We start from the raw sequence: 17,397 nt of genomic DNA on the forward strand, positions 1-17,397 counted from the left end.
AAAATAAATAAACTAAAATTTAAATATATATATATATTGTATCAAAAATAGCCTTGAAGTTAATGGTGATACCAATTACTCAAACTGGATATCTGGGAAAGTCTGGGGTTTGGAAATGATCATTGATATGCATGATGATGACTGTGAATTAGGGGTCATCATCTTACAGACCACTTTATGAATGTGATATGATATTTCCAAACAAAGAAAACATGTCAATGGGTTTATAATCTCAGTGATTCTAATCACCAACTATCCTTATCGGAAATTCTTATGCATGACCTGGCTTAAGTTTGCTATCAGTTATCAAAAATTCTGACTATAAGACCCATATATCTTCTTTTTCATGTGTATATTTTTTTTGATGACATCTTGTACCACCACTTCTCCTTCCCATGTCCTTATTTGTAATATGTGCCAATCACATCTACCGTGTGCCTTTTAACCAACTTTTACATGGTCAATTTAAATTCTATGGAGTCTAGTATTCCATGACTCACAGCCACAAAACAAAAATGGAGACTATTGGCATTAAAAAAAAAAAGATAGGATTTTATTTCAGCGAGAATCCTAGGGCTATTTTGTGGATAATGGGCATTCTTCTTCTATTTGTTTTTTTCACTGTAGATAGAGAAGTCAAATTCTCTTCAGCGATTATGGATCTCTTTTAGAAATCTTTGCAGTATCCTGGGTTTTGATATAATCATTACAATGCTGCAAAGAGGAGAATCTGGAATATCTCATGGTTGTTGTTCAGTTGTTCAGTCATGTCTGACTCTGTGACCCCACAGACTACAGCACATCAAGACTTCTATCTTCTACAATCTCTTGAAGTCCAGGAGATACTCCCTATCTAGCGCAAATTCTTCCTTGACTCGGACTCTGAGTCAGGTCTTCTCCATGACCAAGGCGAAAACCTTCACTGAGTATACATCTTCCTCATTTCTTCAGGGGAGGATAATGTTCAAAGGATGGTCAAACAACATTATTTCTGTTGCTCATTTTTTCAAGAAACCTACCTATTCTATGCATACTTGGTTTCAAAAATATAAAAGATGGTGTAGCCATCCAATTGCTTTTCCCATCTTTGTTTTGTTTTAGTGTCATTTCTACTTCCTCTTAAGCACATATATGATGGTTATGTTATAGCTTAAATGTAATGATTACACTGTCCTTACTGGTGAGAAGAATTAGTTATAAATAATCTTTACAGATCTTTTCCATTTTTATGTTTGTTGGTCTCCATCTAGTTCCATCCTTAAAGGTCCTCAGAATGACTTTGCCTAGTGGCATCGCTCATCATGCTTTCTTTAAACTAGTTTTTCTTTCTAACTTTTATTTATGAGGTGTTTCTGCTAATAATCTTCCAACATCATTCCTTGTAGGATTTTACAAATTAGTTTATATTCTTAGCTGGTGTTGCCCTTGGTTAAATACATCTCTCCACCACTGAAGTAACTCATGTTTGCTAATTAAGGTGATTTTCCAACTCTGAGTACCACCTGACACCTATTAGGTTGGCTAGCATGACAAAAATGGAAAATGATGGATGTTGGAGGGGATGTGGGAGAACTAGGACACTAACCTACTGTTGGTAGAGTTGTGAATGGATACAACTCTTGGGGAGGGCAATTTGGAACTTTATCCAAAGGGCTATAAAACTGTGCATACAATTGATTCAGCAATACTACTGCTAGGTCTACATTCCAAAGTGATCAAAAAAAAGAGGAAAGAATCTATATGTACAAACATATTTAAAGCAGCTCTTTTTGTGTTGATGAAGAATTGAAAGGATGTCCAACCAACCAACTGGGGAATGGTTAAACAAACTGCAGTTTATGATTGTAATGGAATATTATTGTGCAAGAAGAAATGACAAGCAGCATGATTTCAAAAAAAAATTGGAAAGACTTACATGAACTGATGCAAAAGTGAATTGAACAGAATCAGGAGAATGTTGTACACAGTAACAATGATAGTTTGATGAAGAATTGTGAATGACTTAGCTATTCTCAGCAATATAATGATCCAAGAAAATTCCAAAGGACTAATGATGAAGCATATTATTGGCCTCCAGAGAAAGAACTATTTTTTGAATACAAACTGAAGCAAGCTATTTTTCACTTTCTTTTTCTTTTACTCAAGTCTTCTTGTACATAATTCCTAAAATGGAAATGTTTTACATAATTGCACATGTATAACCTATATCTGATTGCTTACTGTCTCAGGGAAGGGGGAGTAGAAAGAGGGCTAGAATTTGGAACTCAAAACTTTAAAAATGTTAAAAAATTGTTTTAACATGTAATTGGGGAAAAATAAGATATATTTTAAAAACCAAGATAGTTTCTAGTCTTTTTTGGTTTCATCATAATGATTGATTTATATCACTCAAATGTTGCATGAAATTACGATGATCATTGTTGATATTCTTTCCTCTGTGCATTTTCAGTGGCAATAACTTGTTTAAATAACTTAGTTTTGGAGCATTTAATTGTACACCATAAATTCTAGCTTTGTATCAATTTTGCTCCTTGTTCTTGCAAGTCAGTGAACTGTCTGTACACAGACAGATGATTCAGAAATGACTCCTACAATCAGCGGTAAGTCATTAATTGCTTGTGAAATTTAATCAGTTTCATTTTTTGGATGTTGTTGGTATTCACCACATAAAAACCTTTTAATTCATTTTTTCAAAGAAAGTATTCATGATATATAGTCATGAGGCTTATATGTAGCCTACAAATCTTTGGTCTTTTTCATTCTCTATTCCTGAATCATATTTTCCAAAATATTTTCACCATGTTCACCTGTTCCCACCTTTGCATTGAAGTAACTAAATATAAATGAGTATATTCATTTAATTTGGAAGGTCATATAGGATTTCTCTTCTTTTTCATCCTCTATAACAGATGGTGATGCATAAAATATAATTATTTATTTGGTGCAGCAGAAAGAATGGACTTGGAGGTATTGGACATTGGTTCACATCTTAATTCTGCTATTTGCTACCCATGCAACCAAGGGAACATCACTTAACCTTTATGCTTCTTGGTTTCTTCATCCATAAGGGAGTTGTTTTAGATAACTGTAAAGGTTCCTTTTGGCTCTAAATTTATAATTTTCACAGTGGTCTTTTTGCAAATATTTATCATACCCACTAAAAGATAAGATGACAAAAATGTCTCATGAAATGACCTTTCTTACTGACCTTGTATGAAAATAAAATCAAGTCCACCAGGTCCTTTATTAACTTTCAAAGGAGAATCCATGAAGCATCCTTCCTTTGAGTTACTTCCTTCCCTCTTCTGGTTTTGTTTTTAATGAGTATGTAAAAATTGTTAACTTTTCCAGTAACAAAACTATTCACTGGCCATTGGACAAACATATCACACTGATAGTACTAAAAATTAAGTTGATGTTTATTGATGGTTGAAAAAACGGTGTGAATTTTATCTCCTTTGTTCCTTTTTTTTCTGGTACAATCTGGCATCGTCATGGCAGAAACAGAAAGGCCTGGTTGAATTCTGGTCCATTTTTCATTTTTCTTTGTTCCATAGCTCCTCATGAGCAAATAATTCAATAACAAGGAACCAGTCCACTGGTGATCGTCCTTTGAAAACAGACATAGTAGTATAGCTGCGTAGAATCTAGGTTTATATTCATGTCACTATAGGTATACTATGATAATAATAGTTATTAATGCAACAACAAAAATTTGCATTTATATAGTACTGTAAAATATGTAAAGTACTTTCCTCACAACCTTCTCCTTAGATATGTACTCTAAGTATCATTCCCCCAATTTTACAGGTGAGTAAACAAAAGCTCTGAGAAATTGAGTAATTTGCCCATGATAAGACAAGTAGTAAATATCTGAGATTGGATTCCAACCCAAATCTTTCTGATTTTATGTCCAGCACTCTATCTACTACACTACAGTGCTTCTTATGGTGATGGTACCAACATTCAGCCAATGTAAATGGTGAATCGCTCCAAAGCCTGGAACACAAAAAGTATTCTATGCTTTTCTCATCTGGACTAGATAACCTCTGAGACATCATCAAGCTATTGGTCCCTCCTAACTTTGTTTAGGATGACTACTATCTTCTATGGAAGGAGTGACAGGGAAATCTTTTGGTAGTGTTGCCAAATGATGTGCTACAAATATAACCAAAAGTCCTCAACATAGGTTATATTCAACTTTTTGTACATTTAAAACTGGTTATAGGGTTATGATCTTACTCCACTCTAGTCCGGCTTGTTTAGGGGTTCTGTGAGTTCACAAATCATACTTAAGCAAACTCATTCTTAATACATAAACAGACATGTTGTTATGGTTGCTTAGTCATTTTTCAGTTGTGTCCAACTCTTCGTGACCCCACTTGAGGTTTTCTTGACAAAGATACTGGAATGACTTACCATTTCTTTCTGTGACTTATTTTGCTGATGAGGACACCAAGGCAAACAGGATTAAGTGACTTGCCCAAGACCACACAGCTAGTAAGTGTCTGAGGCCAGATTTGAACTCATGAAGATGAGTCTTCCTTATTTCAAGTCAAGTGCACTATCCACCGCACCACCTAGCTCCATGGCATAGCCCCGAAAAACACTGTGGAAGTAGGACCATACCCACAATAGACAGGTTCTCTTACGTTATGTAGTGTGAATTGAGGGACATGGAAAAATAACTTAAACTGCATGTAAAATGGAGGAGTGGTCACACATGAAACAATAACAACATTTATTAACTTCCTAGTATATTAGTCACTATATAAAATTTTTGTCTCCGATTTGAGTGAGGAGTTCAGTGATGTGCTTATCAAATTTGAAGATGGTATGTAGTTGGGAGGGGTAACCAGTATACTGGAGGACATCATCAGGATCCAAAAACATCCTAATAGGCTATACCAACAAGATAAACATGATGCAAAATCTTCACTTAGGTTCAAGAAAGCATCTTCACAAGTTCAAGACCAAAAATAAAAAAATTTAGAGTTTTTAATTTAACTGAAAGCTCACCTTGGGTCAGTAGTGTAATATAATAACCAAAAATATTAACTGAAAAATGATTTCAACAAACTAGGACAATAAGCCAAATCTTTTTTATTTATTTACTTAGCTACTAATTTAGTCATTCACCTGAAGTAGCATGTTTCATTCTGAGTATAACATTCTAGCAGGGATTAGGACAAGATGGAGAATATCTAGAGGAGGGTAGCCTAGGAAAGTGGTGGGTACTGGACACCATGGTGCTTGGAGATCAAGTTATAGAACTGGGATGTTTAGCTCATAGAAGACAAAATCCAAGGTGGTGGTTTTAGTTGTCTTGAATTATATGTAGACCTTCCATGCACACAAATATTTAGACTTGTTCTGGTTGGTCCCAAAGGGAACCACACAGTGCATGGAAGCAGCAAAGGGGCAAACACTGGCCAATTCTAAGGAAAATAAACCTCCTAATTATTAGTGATTGTCTCCTGAATACAACTACTGAATACAACTCTGTTGTATTTATAAAACACAAACACAATTACATATTCTTAAACCAACATTCTTCTAATTTCTATTCTCCTCCTTTCCTATATACTTTTCAGTCCCTTAGCTCTCCCCTGACTCTCTTTTCTCATACCAGAAAACATGTTGAGAAAGAACCAGAGTTGGAATATCATGGAATGTTTAAATTTTCATACGTCTCTGAGTGTTGTAACAAGATGTGCACATTAATAATTCAATGCAGTAGCACATGCTTCCAGAACTTTAGAAACAATTCCTTTCTGAGCTATGAAATAACAGGCTGTACTCAAAACAAAATTGAGATTTGGAATGTCTGTGGGGGATTCCCGGAAAGTATATCTCTATATAAAGCAGGTAATACCACAACATGAAAGTCTTTGAGATGTAAAACATGGTGTGTTTTATGCCATGAAACTGACAACCCCATATCACAAAATGACATAATGATGAGATAATTCATCTGTGTTGAAGAGTTCACTACACCTGTATTTATTTCCACTAGAAAGGAGTTCGCTGGCCAGTTGGAAAAGGAAAAGAAGACACACATTTTCTTTAAATATCAGTATCATATTCTGTTCTATCAGCTTTGATGACAATTCATCTGTAACCAGAAATGAAGGATTACCTAAGAATGAAGAGGCAGTTACTGTTACTTAAGTCCCTGATTTATTTAGTGCTGGATGAGAAGAAAATATGAAGTTGATTCAAATCAACAAATGCTGATGAAGCACCTATTATATGTAAGCCAACAGGTTAGGTGTTGGAAATGTAAAGACAAAACATGATGCCCCAAGATGGTGTTTGGAGTCAAGAAAACCTGAGTTCAGATTCTGCAGCAGACACTCACCAGCAGTTCGATCCTAGGCATGTTTCAGTTAACGTCTCTCAGTTTCAGTTTCCTTATTTGTAAAGTGGAAATAATAGCACGTACCTTGAAGGGTTGTGAGAATCAAATTTCATACATATATACATACATATATATGTATATGCACATATAGATGTATATACACAATATTCACATAAAAGTACATGCATTTCTATCTACACATACATAAGAGCACAGTGTATATGTAGATATGCATATGTATGCGTATATACACATATACATTTATACCTACATATACACACATACGTATGCATGTATACACACATGTATGAATACACATATGTATGTACACACTCACATTTGCTTTGCAAACCTTAGTGATATATATTATATATTATTATAACTATAATATAATATAATAATATATAACACATTAAGGGTAATAAAATTTGTACATAAAAAGCTATTAAGTTGGGATATAATAAGTGAAGTATAAAGCGCAATAAAGAAATTCAATGAGGGTAGAGCATACCCATACATGGGATCCAGACAAGCTTCATGCAGGGAAGGGTATCTGAGTTGAGCATTGAAAGAATGGGTAGATTTCAGCAGACGGAGAGAGAGGTGCCAAGTATGGCATTGTGGAAAAGAGCAGTGCATCCGTATCCAGAGGACGCACATGGAAGTCCTGGCTCTGCCACTTACCTTAAGTCACTTTATTTCTCTGGTTTTCTGTTTCCTCATCTATAAAATGGGAGGAGTAAGATCCTTTCTAACCTCACCTCTATGACCAATGATCAATAGGATGGTTTGAGCAGTGGCACAGAGATGGAAGAAGGAGGGATGAGAATGGGATGTACCATTTGTTACCAAAGGCTGAATCTTTATTAATTCTAATGTGAAAGCAAACAGTGTACAGAAGACTCAACTTCTTTGTAATTTATTTGTTAGGCATTTATTTGTTTGGAGAATTGATTTCCATCATGGCTGACTGAAGAAGGAAGTTACAGTGACTTGCAAATTAGCGGTAGTAATGTCTCATCTTGTACTTAGTCTATCTACCCAAAACTCTTGTGGAGGTAGGAACTGAGGCAATGAAGAGAAGACCAGCAGGGTATCTCTGCAGTGGACAGCCTGACTTTTAGCCCAGGATCCAACAGTTACCACCTGGTTGACCTGAGACAAGTCATTTCAATAGTTTATTCATGTTTAAATGATGAGGAAGACTAAGTTAGGAGGTCTCTGAGATCTACTCTAGCTCCAGATCAATGACTAAATACATTCTAATCGATCTTTAAATATGTATCAGGTAGCCCATAAAATGGCATCATATGTCAAGTTACAGATGCCCTCGCTTCTTTCAATGAGGCAGATCCACAGAAACATTTTTATCAAGGGTTGATGTGTTTTCACGTTACTGCAAATCCAGATGACAGATGAACATGGTGGACTTGGGAACTCCTCTGGTAGCTCTGGGACCTGCCTTTTTCTTTTCCCTAGAATGTTTCTTATTCATCATGAAACTCTTGCTTAGAAACCTTGCTCACGTTTTTTGGTGCAAAGTTCACAAAACCACCATATTAATGGCCCTGTTCTAGGATTGCCTGGAAACACTTCCCAGAGAGTTCTCAACTCTTTTGCTTCAGCTAGTAAGGATATCTACAGAGAAGCATATTGATACCACAAAATCAGGACATTTTATTGGGAAGTGGCATTCAGGGAGGCATTCTAGAATGACTGGAATATTTCCAGTCACCTAGGAGACAGAGAGCTGAGATGCCTTTCTCATATAATTTTCATGTTTAACAATCCCAGGCTCATTCCCAAATGAAAAAGCCAAAATGTGATTCATGTGGTGTTTGCCAGGAATATTAATGTTAATAAGCAGGGATGTTACTGATGCTCAGTTGGCTAACAAGAAGCTTTTGGAAAATGTGGCAATTGGGCTCACCATAAAGGACTGTTCCTGTTCAGATTATGGAAATGTTGCTATCTGGCTCACTCTGGACTTATCCTAGGGTACCGTGGTACAGAGAGCACTGGCTTTGTGTAGAAAATCTGGATTCAAATCCTGACTCAGATTTGCCACCTTATGACCTTGGGCAAGTCTTTAATCTCTTTGGATACTGGTTTATTCATCTGTAAAATGAAAGGGTTGAAGAAGGGGGGTCTTTGAAGTCCCTTCCATCTCTAAATCAATGATCCCTAGATCTTCCTTCCATAATCCAAATAGTTATTCTTAGGTCACTCCTTACTGGCCCTGCTTCCTTGGGATGTCACTCCCAGTACACATACACAGCTGAGAATGTGGATACCATCACATAAGTCACCAGTGCCTACAGAAACTGAGATCTGACTCTTCCTTAAAAGAAATCCAGGATTAGAAATGAAGCCAATTCAAACACAAAGGGTTTCAGACAATGTGTACACTGTCTATATGTATGGTTGAGCATATGTTATTCTTCATTTTGGATGAATTTCTATGTTGAGTTCATCCTTACTTTTTAAGTTTATTTATAGATGGCAGAGAAGAATGAGCCCATCACTGACAATAAACAAGGATTGGTAAGTGGGGCATAAAGCCAAAAGCTCCCTGTAACTTTTAAGGTAAATCATCTATTTCAAAGTCACTTTGAGAGTGTTATGGCTCCTGGGTCCTGCTCAAGGCTGCTGGAATCCCTGCCAATGTGTTGGCTATGCTGCCAAACAATATACTTCAGGTTGCATCTGGGCCTGCCACAGTCACTGCTGAAGTTAGCAAGTTGGTGAAACAGGGTCAGGTGGGAATTCAGAATCAAGTTAAAAGGCTAGAAAAGGAACTCAGAATCAAGTTAAAAGGCTAGAAAAGAACATCACAAAGTAGTAGATGAATGGGAAATTAACAGGTTGTCATATCTGTCACAGCTGGGAATTGACCAATATGAATTTTCTGAATCATACTAATTTGGCACTTTATAGTTGCAAAATATTTTACATCTATTCTCTCCTCTGATTTTCACAATCACCCTATGAGGTAACAACTGTTAATAATAACAATAATTCATATTTTTTCTAACACCTTAAGGTTTCCAAGGCTTTTTGCATAGATATTTCACTTGAATCCTCACATCAGCGCTGTGATGTATTTTCTTATTCTGTCCATTTTACAAATGGAGAAACTGAGGCTAAAGTTTAGTGCGTTGTCTAGAGCCACACAACCAGAGTGGAATTTGAATGCAGATGTTAGTGATCTCAGAGAGCCAGAACTGAAAGAACCCTCAGAGGTCATCTACTCCAACCTCCTCTAAAACAAAAACCAAAAATAGATGAAGACGCTTAGAAGGCAGAAATTAGCCTAAGATCATACAACCTTGAAAATGGGATACAGGTCCTCTGACTACAGTGACATGACCCTTTCTACTACACTTTACTATTTCTACTCAACCAGGTGGCCTTCTACACTTGGTAGCTTCACGCTCCCAAACTATAGCTATCACTGATGCTCTTCCAACCAGAAGCACACATTCATCATTCTAAGCTCTTTTGTTTTGACATGCTTTTACCCATTTAGTGGACATTGCCAGACAAAACCAAACCTCAGGAACTCCTATTACTCACTGTCTGGCTTATCTTCAATATTAGTAGCAAAGTTGAATCTTTACCCGTTATAAGTAGAAAGTACACTAGGAAATACTTCCAGGTTGTTGTCAGGGTGGTTTTAGAGAAGTATGCTCTACTTCTGTATCTTTATTTATGGGGCCATATTCTCATTTTAACAGAAGGTACAAATTTCTTATCATGGAATTCAAGGTCATTCTTCATCTGGCTCTCTTTTCTCTCAAACTACATTCTAACGACAGCGGACCATTTAGCATCTCTCATTCTTTTCTTGCCCTCACCCATCTCCATGTATTTGTTCTTTACATGCTCATGTCTGAAATGGACATCTTCCTCCCTCCATCTCTGTCAAATGAAATTTCCATTTCTTCAAGATCAAAGTCAGATACCTCCTTCTCTGTGACAGTCAATCCCTGCAAATGACAGTGATCTCTTCCTACTCAGATTTCTCATTACACTTTATCTGGACCTCTTCTTTACACTTATCATATTCTCTTAACTAGATCACTCTTATTTTTACAATTAGATCTTAAGCTCCTTTAGGGCAGTCTTATTTCATCTTTGTTATTTCCAGGGACAAACCAAGTGCTTTGAATATTTTTGTTGCTGAGTCATATTTCAGTTGTGTCTGACTCTTCATGACCTTATTTGGAGTTTTCTTGGCTAAGACACTAGAGAGGTTAGCCTTTTCCTTCTCCAGCTCATTCTACAGATGAGGAAAGTGAGACCTTGCCCAAGGTCACACAGGTAGTAAGAATCTGAGGTCAGATTTTAACTCAGGAAGATGAGTCTTTAAGATGGAGGTCCTTTCCACCATACTACCTGGCTTGAATATAGTAGGCACTTAATAAAGGCAGGACTTTAGATCATAGGTGGAAACGATTTTAGAAGTCATCTAATTTCACACTCCTCATTTTACAGATGAGGAAACGGAAGGTCCAAGAAGGGAATTTACTTTCCCAAGACCATAAGGTAAAAATAATGATTAATAATAATAAGTTAGCATTTAAGTAGCTCTTTGAGATTTGCAAAGCATTTTACATATGTTGTATTATTTGATCCTCATAATACTCTTGCGAGGCAAATGATACTATTGCCCTTGTTAATAATAATGATAATAATAGCTAGTATTTATATAGTACCTATGCTGTGCTAAGTACTTTAAAATTGTTATCTCAATTGATCCTCACAACCACTCTGGGAGATAGATTCTATTATTATCCTGATTTGGCAGTTGAGGTGAATAAGGCAAATAAAGGTTAAGTGACCTGCCTGGGATTATGCTCCTATTGTGTGCCTGAGACAGGATTTGAATTCAGGTCTCTCTGGTTCTATTTAGGGCTCTAACCACTACCCCTATCAGAGTGGGATTTGAAATGAGATCATGTAATTCTAGGGTTTTGTTTTGTTTTTACCCCCATGACACCATGTTGCCTCTCTAATCTCCTATTGGACTACTGTATTACACTACTGTTTATGTTCTAATGGCCAATATCTTGTGTCCCTTTCTTATTTTGGATATCACTTCCAGTATCCTACATCGTAATGCCAGTGAATCTACCCTTCTGTTAGGTAGCTGTCTCTTCAGAGAGGGTGAAGATAAAGCTAAGAGATGAACAGCGTTCAGATGACTCCATCCCTTCTATTCTGTAGGGACAATAGTGATAGATTTCAAATTCTTAGTCTATATGGCCAGATGCTTCACCTTTATCTCATAAAAGATAGCTAGTTACCTTTAAGGGACTATTTGTGGGTGTCTCCCTGCTTCTACAAAGTCTTCTTCAGTCCTGCAGTTCAGGCATCAGACTTCCATGATCTCTCTGGCCAGTGATAACCTTCCTTTTTCAGCCTCACAGACAAACAGCATACTAAATACACTTATCATGTACGACTGAACATTATAGCTATCTGCATTGGTGTCTTATTGCCCTGGGGCAGCTGCATGGCTCAGTGGATGGAGAGGTGGACCTGGAGGCAGAAAGACACATCTTTGTGAGTTCAAATCCAGCCCCTGACACTTACCAGCTGTGTGGCTCTGGGCAAGTCATTTAACTCTGTTTGCCTCAGTTTCCTCATCTATAAAATGAGCTGCAGAAGGAAATGGCAAATCATTCCAGTATCTTTAACAAGAAAACCTCCAAAAAGGGTCGGACATGACTGAAATTACTGAACAGCAAAAACTTATTGCCCTATGAGGATAGGAATTGTGTATCATCTAACCTTGTATCTCCTTCAGAGCATGGTATAATCAATCAACAAGCACTTATTAAGTACCTACGAGGTCTTCTGTGGTTCTATAATCTGAGGAAAAATAAAGCTTTTTAAGGAGTTAATACCTAAATCATGCATCACCATCTTGTCTGGTTTGGAATTTACAAGAGTATTGTTATAGCACTATTAAATGGGCTTTACAAATCAAAGGAACATCAGCAGCTGGGAAGCATTATAGCATTTTGACATTAACTACAAGCACAGCTATAGTGCACTTAAAAAAATTCACACACACACACACTCGCATTCTTTTTTGAACAGAGCCCTGGGTAATTACCCTGACAATTGTTCTGTGAGGAAGCCCCATTTACATCCCTACATCAATTACATATCTGGCCATGGGAAAAAAAAATCACCAGGCAATTTGCCTTCCCTTCTAAATGAGCAAAGGCAATATAGAATAAAAGAAGCTAGATCTAACTCTTTGTTGCCAATATTATTCCTGAGTATCCAATTCCTGGGACTTTAGACACTGCACCTCCTGAGTATCATGACCCAAGGAGGATGAAAAGTAGCCCTACCTGCAACTTCTCCCCAAGCATGGCCCAAGTCCCACTGAGTCTGTATGTGCTTTCGATTCTGTCAGCATTAGTGTGATCTACAAATCTCTATTTAAACACAGATGAGTGCACAGCAGGTAATGGGAAGTATGGGCTGAGTCACGGCATCGGGTGTGTTTGGCCACTCTTGATATGGAGGCTAGATGCTGCACGATGATGGAAGGCTATGGAAACTTTGCTCACCTTGAGAAACAAGCTCTTAGGGGATGGTCCATGCTCCTCCAACTTGCCATAGAGTATGAAGTAGGTTATGAAGTTTGCCATTGAGTATGGAGTAGAATGGGAAGTAATTATAGCTACTTACCCCCAAAAGAAACCACCACCACAACAACAAAAAACCAAAAACACACTAACAAAGGAAAGCAAAACCACAACAGAAGATATGGCCCCAAAACAGCTACTTACATTGAGTGAGAATTCCAGTTAAGGCATCTTTGAAGTTCTCCTTTGCTTGTTCCATTTCTTGCTCATGGTTGGCTTTTTCATTCATCAAGCGACGGACATGACTATTGGCTGACTGGACCATGGAGTAGAATTGGTTGGCCGATCGCCGATTTACTTCCCCTCGTTCAATCCACGTGAGCAGCACTGTGATGGCTTCAGAAAACTTGCTGTCATCTAGAAAGGGAAAATTTACAGAGATAGCTTAAAATATATATTTAAAACAAAACAGCCGTACACATTCAAAAATTTAAAGCATGTTTTCCTTTGTTCCCTTCAGAGAACAAGATGTAGTATTATCACTCCAGGTATGTTACCCAGAGTTGTCAAATTATTTTATCTGAGGACAAATATTCTCCACCACCAGATTTCCACTTTCTATCTCATTCTTTTCCACTTGTGGTAAATTATCTACAAAGCAGAGTGTCCCAAATGCCATATTTTATTACCAATCAATCAACAAATAATTTATTAAGCATCTACAATGTGTGATTTGTTGTGCTAGGTGTTGGGGATACAAAGTCAAAATTGAAACAGTCTTTACCCCTCAAGAAACTTACATTCTTTTGAATGAGATGTGTGTATGTTGTATATGTATATGCATGTATATATGTGTGTATGTTTGCATGTATATATATATGGGCTATGCAAATGTCCCGGCCCCCATTATACTGAATTAACAAGAAAGTACCTTACATTCTTTCACCTAGAGAAATATGGCAGCCAAAGTCAATAGACATTTAAAATACAAACTCAACTGTAAACCACTATGTCTTTATATTGGTATATTCATATATACCTCTGCATGAACTCAATTACACAAAAATATATAAGATATACATGAAGGCATACATACAAGTGTCTGCACATATATATGCATGTTGTCTATATACGTACATACAGACACAGACACACACACATATATATATATATATAGTCCTATATTGACTAGGTTACATAAAATGTACAAAGTACGCATAGAAGTATACATAATATACATATGTAGACAAACGTTGTTTACATACATGTATAATGCACACACCTATATATACTACCTTATATAAGATACACATAAAGGTACATATGTGTGTGTGTGTATATATATATATACAGATCTCTATATATTTATATATATACGCCTATAGATACAAATATACATGTATGCATGTATACACACATCTATATGTGCTAGATTACATAAAATGTACAACACACACATAACTACATACAAGACATACACACATATTACAGAATAGAATGAGGCAAAGGGGACTAGTAGCCTTCATGAGGTATTGTTCACATTACAGGTAATATGAAGAGCTATACTCTCACAATTACATTAGTTTTAATTTTTCTGTAGGTAAATTTCCCATTCTGCTGAATTGAATGATATTTGGACTGGTATATTTAGGTGAATTTCAAACCAGTTGACTAGCCAGATCCAAAGAATAGTCACTTAAGGTTTGAGTTTGATTCAAGTCTTTGATCCTTTGAAGGATTTCTTCAAGGAAGATAGATAAGATTTGCCCTTTCTTGCCCCAAAAGGTAGACCCAGAAGCAATGGTTAGAAACTGAAAAGAGATAAATTTAAGCTTCCTATAAAGAAAAACTTCCTAACAATTTGAGTAATCCAAAAGTGAGATGAGTAGCCTCTGAAGGAGGTTGATTACCCCTTAATATGTCTTCAAGTAAGAGCTGAATAAGCCCCTTGGGTAAATGGAAGAGAGCAATTCCATGACTGACATTTTATACTACTTGTAGTGCTTCGGCCATTCTCATTTATAAATGCTTATTAGAGTATGTTTCTCAAGTAGATGATCTGTCCAGCTTCTTCTGTGCCTCAGTTACTTTTTGCTGCTTTATGAATTGATACTGTTTGTAATCTCCTACCATCTTCCTCCATAGTGCTTTACAATTGAGTTTGTCTTTTAAATGCATATTGGCTTTGGCTGCCATGTCTCTCTGAGTGAAAGGAGGTAAGGCATTTTCTTGTTAAGGCAGTGTAGTGGGGACTGGCACATGTGCATAGTGTATTAGCATGTTTGGCTAATTCAGATTCATCACACAACAAGCAGGAAGTCATGTGGTCCTGAGAAATGGGCAGTGATTATTTGCCTCTATGCTTGCTTTCTTTCTTTTCATTCTAGGTAAAGGGATTGGCCCTTCTGAACTTGTAAGCTTCAAAAGATCAGGAGAGAGGAAGAGAGAACATTCAGGTTTCCCAGCGTCTAGGTTTTGCAGTTAGTACAGCATTGAGGCCTAAATGAACAGCAGATGCCCAGAAGTAGCTGAGATGAGGACACATCTAGGAGTCAATATTGCATCTAGATATGAATAAGGTAGGGTCAAGGTAATGTAAGAACTGAGCTAAGTTCAAACCTACTCTCCCAAGAAATTGAGATGATAGATGGAAGAGATGAGGAGGAAACTATCTGTACTTTTAATATACTACGTATTCCAAGTAAATTTGGTGTTAGTGTTGTTTTCAACTGCATATGTCTCTTTGTGGGCTCCATGGACCACATGCCAATACTGTCTATGGAGTTTTCTTGGCAAAGATACTGGAGTGGTTTGTCATTTCCTTCTCCTATGGATCCATGGATTAAGTAACTTGTCCAGCGTCACATAGCTCATACGTGTCTGAGACTGAACTTGAACTGAGGTCTTCCTGACTCCAAGCCCAGTGCTCTACTGAGTCACCTTGCTGCCTCCCTTCCAAGCAAATATCCCTTTCTAAAAGCTAATTGGCATTAAGTCATTTAATGGAAGTGGGGTCCTCGTCACTGCACCTGATAGAGAAAGAAAAAAAACAATAGGGGCTTGGGAAAATGGTACTAGAGAAGGGATACTCTAACTCTTCAGGGTACCCTGGAAACTTGAGATGGCAAATATAGTTGGACAGATTTTGAGAGAGTGAGCCCAGACAACACTCACTACATTGATTTCTGGGCTCATTTGGCTTTATCATTCTGGAGACTATGTTTTGAGGGGACTACTATACGTTTGCAACATTTCCCAGGAAATTGTGATAACTGAAGTGATACTATCATTGTCCTTCTACATCTCTTTATATATAGTTTGGCACTGAAGATTTCTCTGAATAGGCAAGGGTGAGGCTGCTGTGATTATATACAAGATTGTCTCATTAAATAACTAATATAATTTATATTAATAATGATTTACATACCATTATTCAGAAATACTTCTTCAAAAATTTCAAACTTCAGAAAATTCAGAATTTCAGCAAAATCGGTATTCCTCCATTAATGAAGGCTGTATTCTTTTTATGACTTTGTGGAAGAGTTCATTTCCCCTTGGTTGACAGGGTAATAAGCCCATATGAACTTATGCTCTCTGTAGATAATAGACACATGGTCTGTCACTAGATTCACACTCAATGTCTTTCCAGTTTTAGTAGAATCTGCCAGCATATTTGCTCTGCAGATAAGGACCTTTAAGAACCCAAAGTTATCATCCAAATATCAGTGAGATAATGGATGATGATTTAAGGGATGTCATAAATTATCAGTATTCCTACATAAAACTAACAAAACCTAGAAACAAGAATAGTAAATTCTCTTCAGAATTATTACAGATGCTATAAAATAACTGGTGTATCTAACAAGATTCACCCAGGGACTATATGAATCTAAAAAACACTTTTTGTAGAAATAAAGACAGACCTAAGCAACTGGAGAAACTTTAATTTCTCATGGGTAGATTAAACCAATATAAATGGAAGTGACAATATTACTGAAATTAATATATTTATTCAGTGCTGTACCAAACTCCCAAAAGAATATTTTATAGAGCTAACAAAATTCATATGGAGAGACAAAAGGCCAGCAATCGCAAGGGTAATAATAACAAAAAAGTGGAAAGAAATGGGATCTATCGATACCAGATCTCAAATTGAACTACAGAAATGCAGTAATCATTAAAAATATTTGGTACTGGTTCAAAAAAAAAGACAGAGAGAAGTTGATCAGTGGAATAGATTGGGTACCAACCATATACCAAGATAAGCTCCAAATGGTTATATGACCTAGACAGAAAAAAGGTCACATCACAAAGAAATTACAAAAGAAAGAAGAAATTAACTTTTGGATCTATAAATAGGTAAAGAGTTTATGATTAAGTAAGTTGAAAAGAGGTTTACACAAGACAAAGACTTCTGATAACATAAAA

General features: G+C 36.7%; 1 protein-coding gene across 4 annotated transcripts in view; it reads right to left on the reverse strand.

Moving 5' to 3' along the window:
* The window catches only part of ENOX1 (ecto-NOX disulfide-thiol exchanger 1), a 341,922-nt gene that overhangs the window by 157,736 nt on the left and 166,789 nt on the right, over positions 1-17,397 (reverse strand). For all 4 annotated transcript variants that reach the window (XM_072617159.1, XM_072617157.1, XM_072617156.1 and 1 more), the window contains one exon: positions 13,174-13,386. In XM_072617159.1, coding sequence (XP_072473260.1) covers positions 13,174-13,386 — 213 coding nt within the window. The remainder of the gene's footprint in view (positions 1-13,173; positions 13,387-17,397) is intronic.

The sequence above is a fragment of the Notamacropus eugenii genome, chromosome 6, assembly GCF_028372415.1.
Source record: "Notamacropus eugenii isolate mMacEug1 chromosome 6, mMacEug1.pri_v2, whole genome shotgun sequence".
Classification (NCBI taxonomy): domain Eukaryota; kingdom Metazoa; phylum Chordata; class Mammalia; order Diprotodontia; family Macropodidae; genus Notamacropus; species Notamacropus eugenii.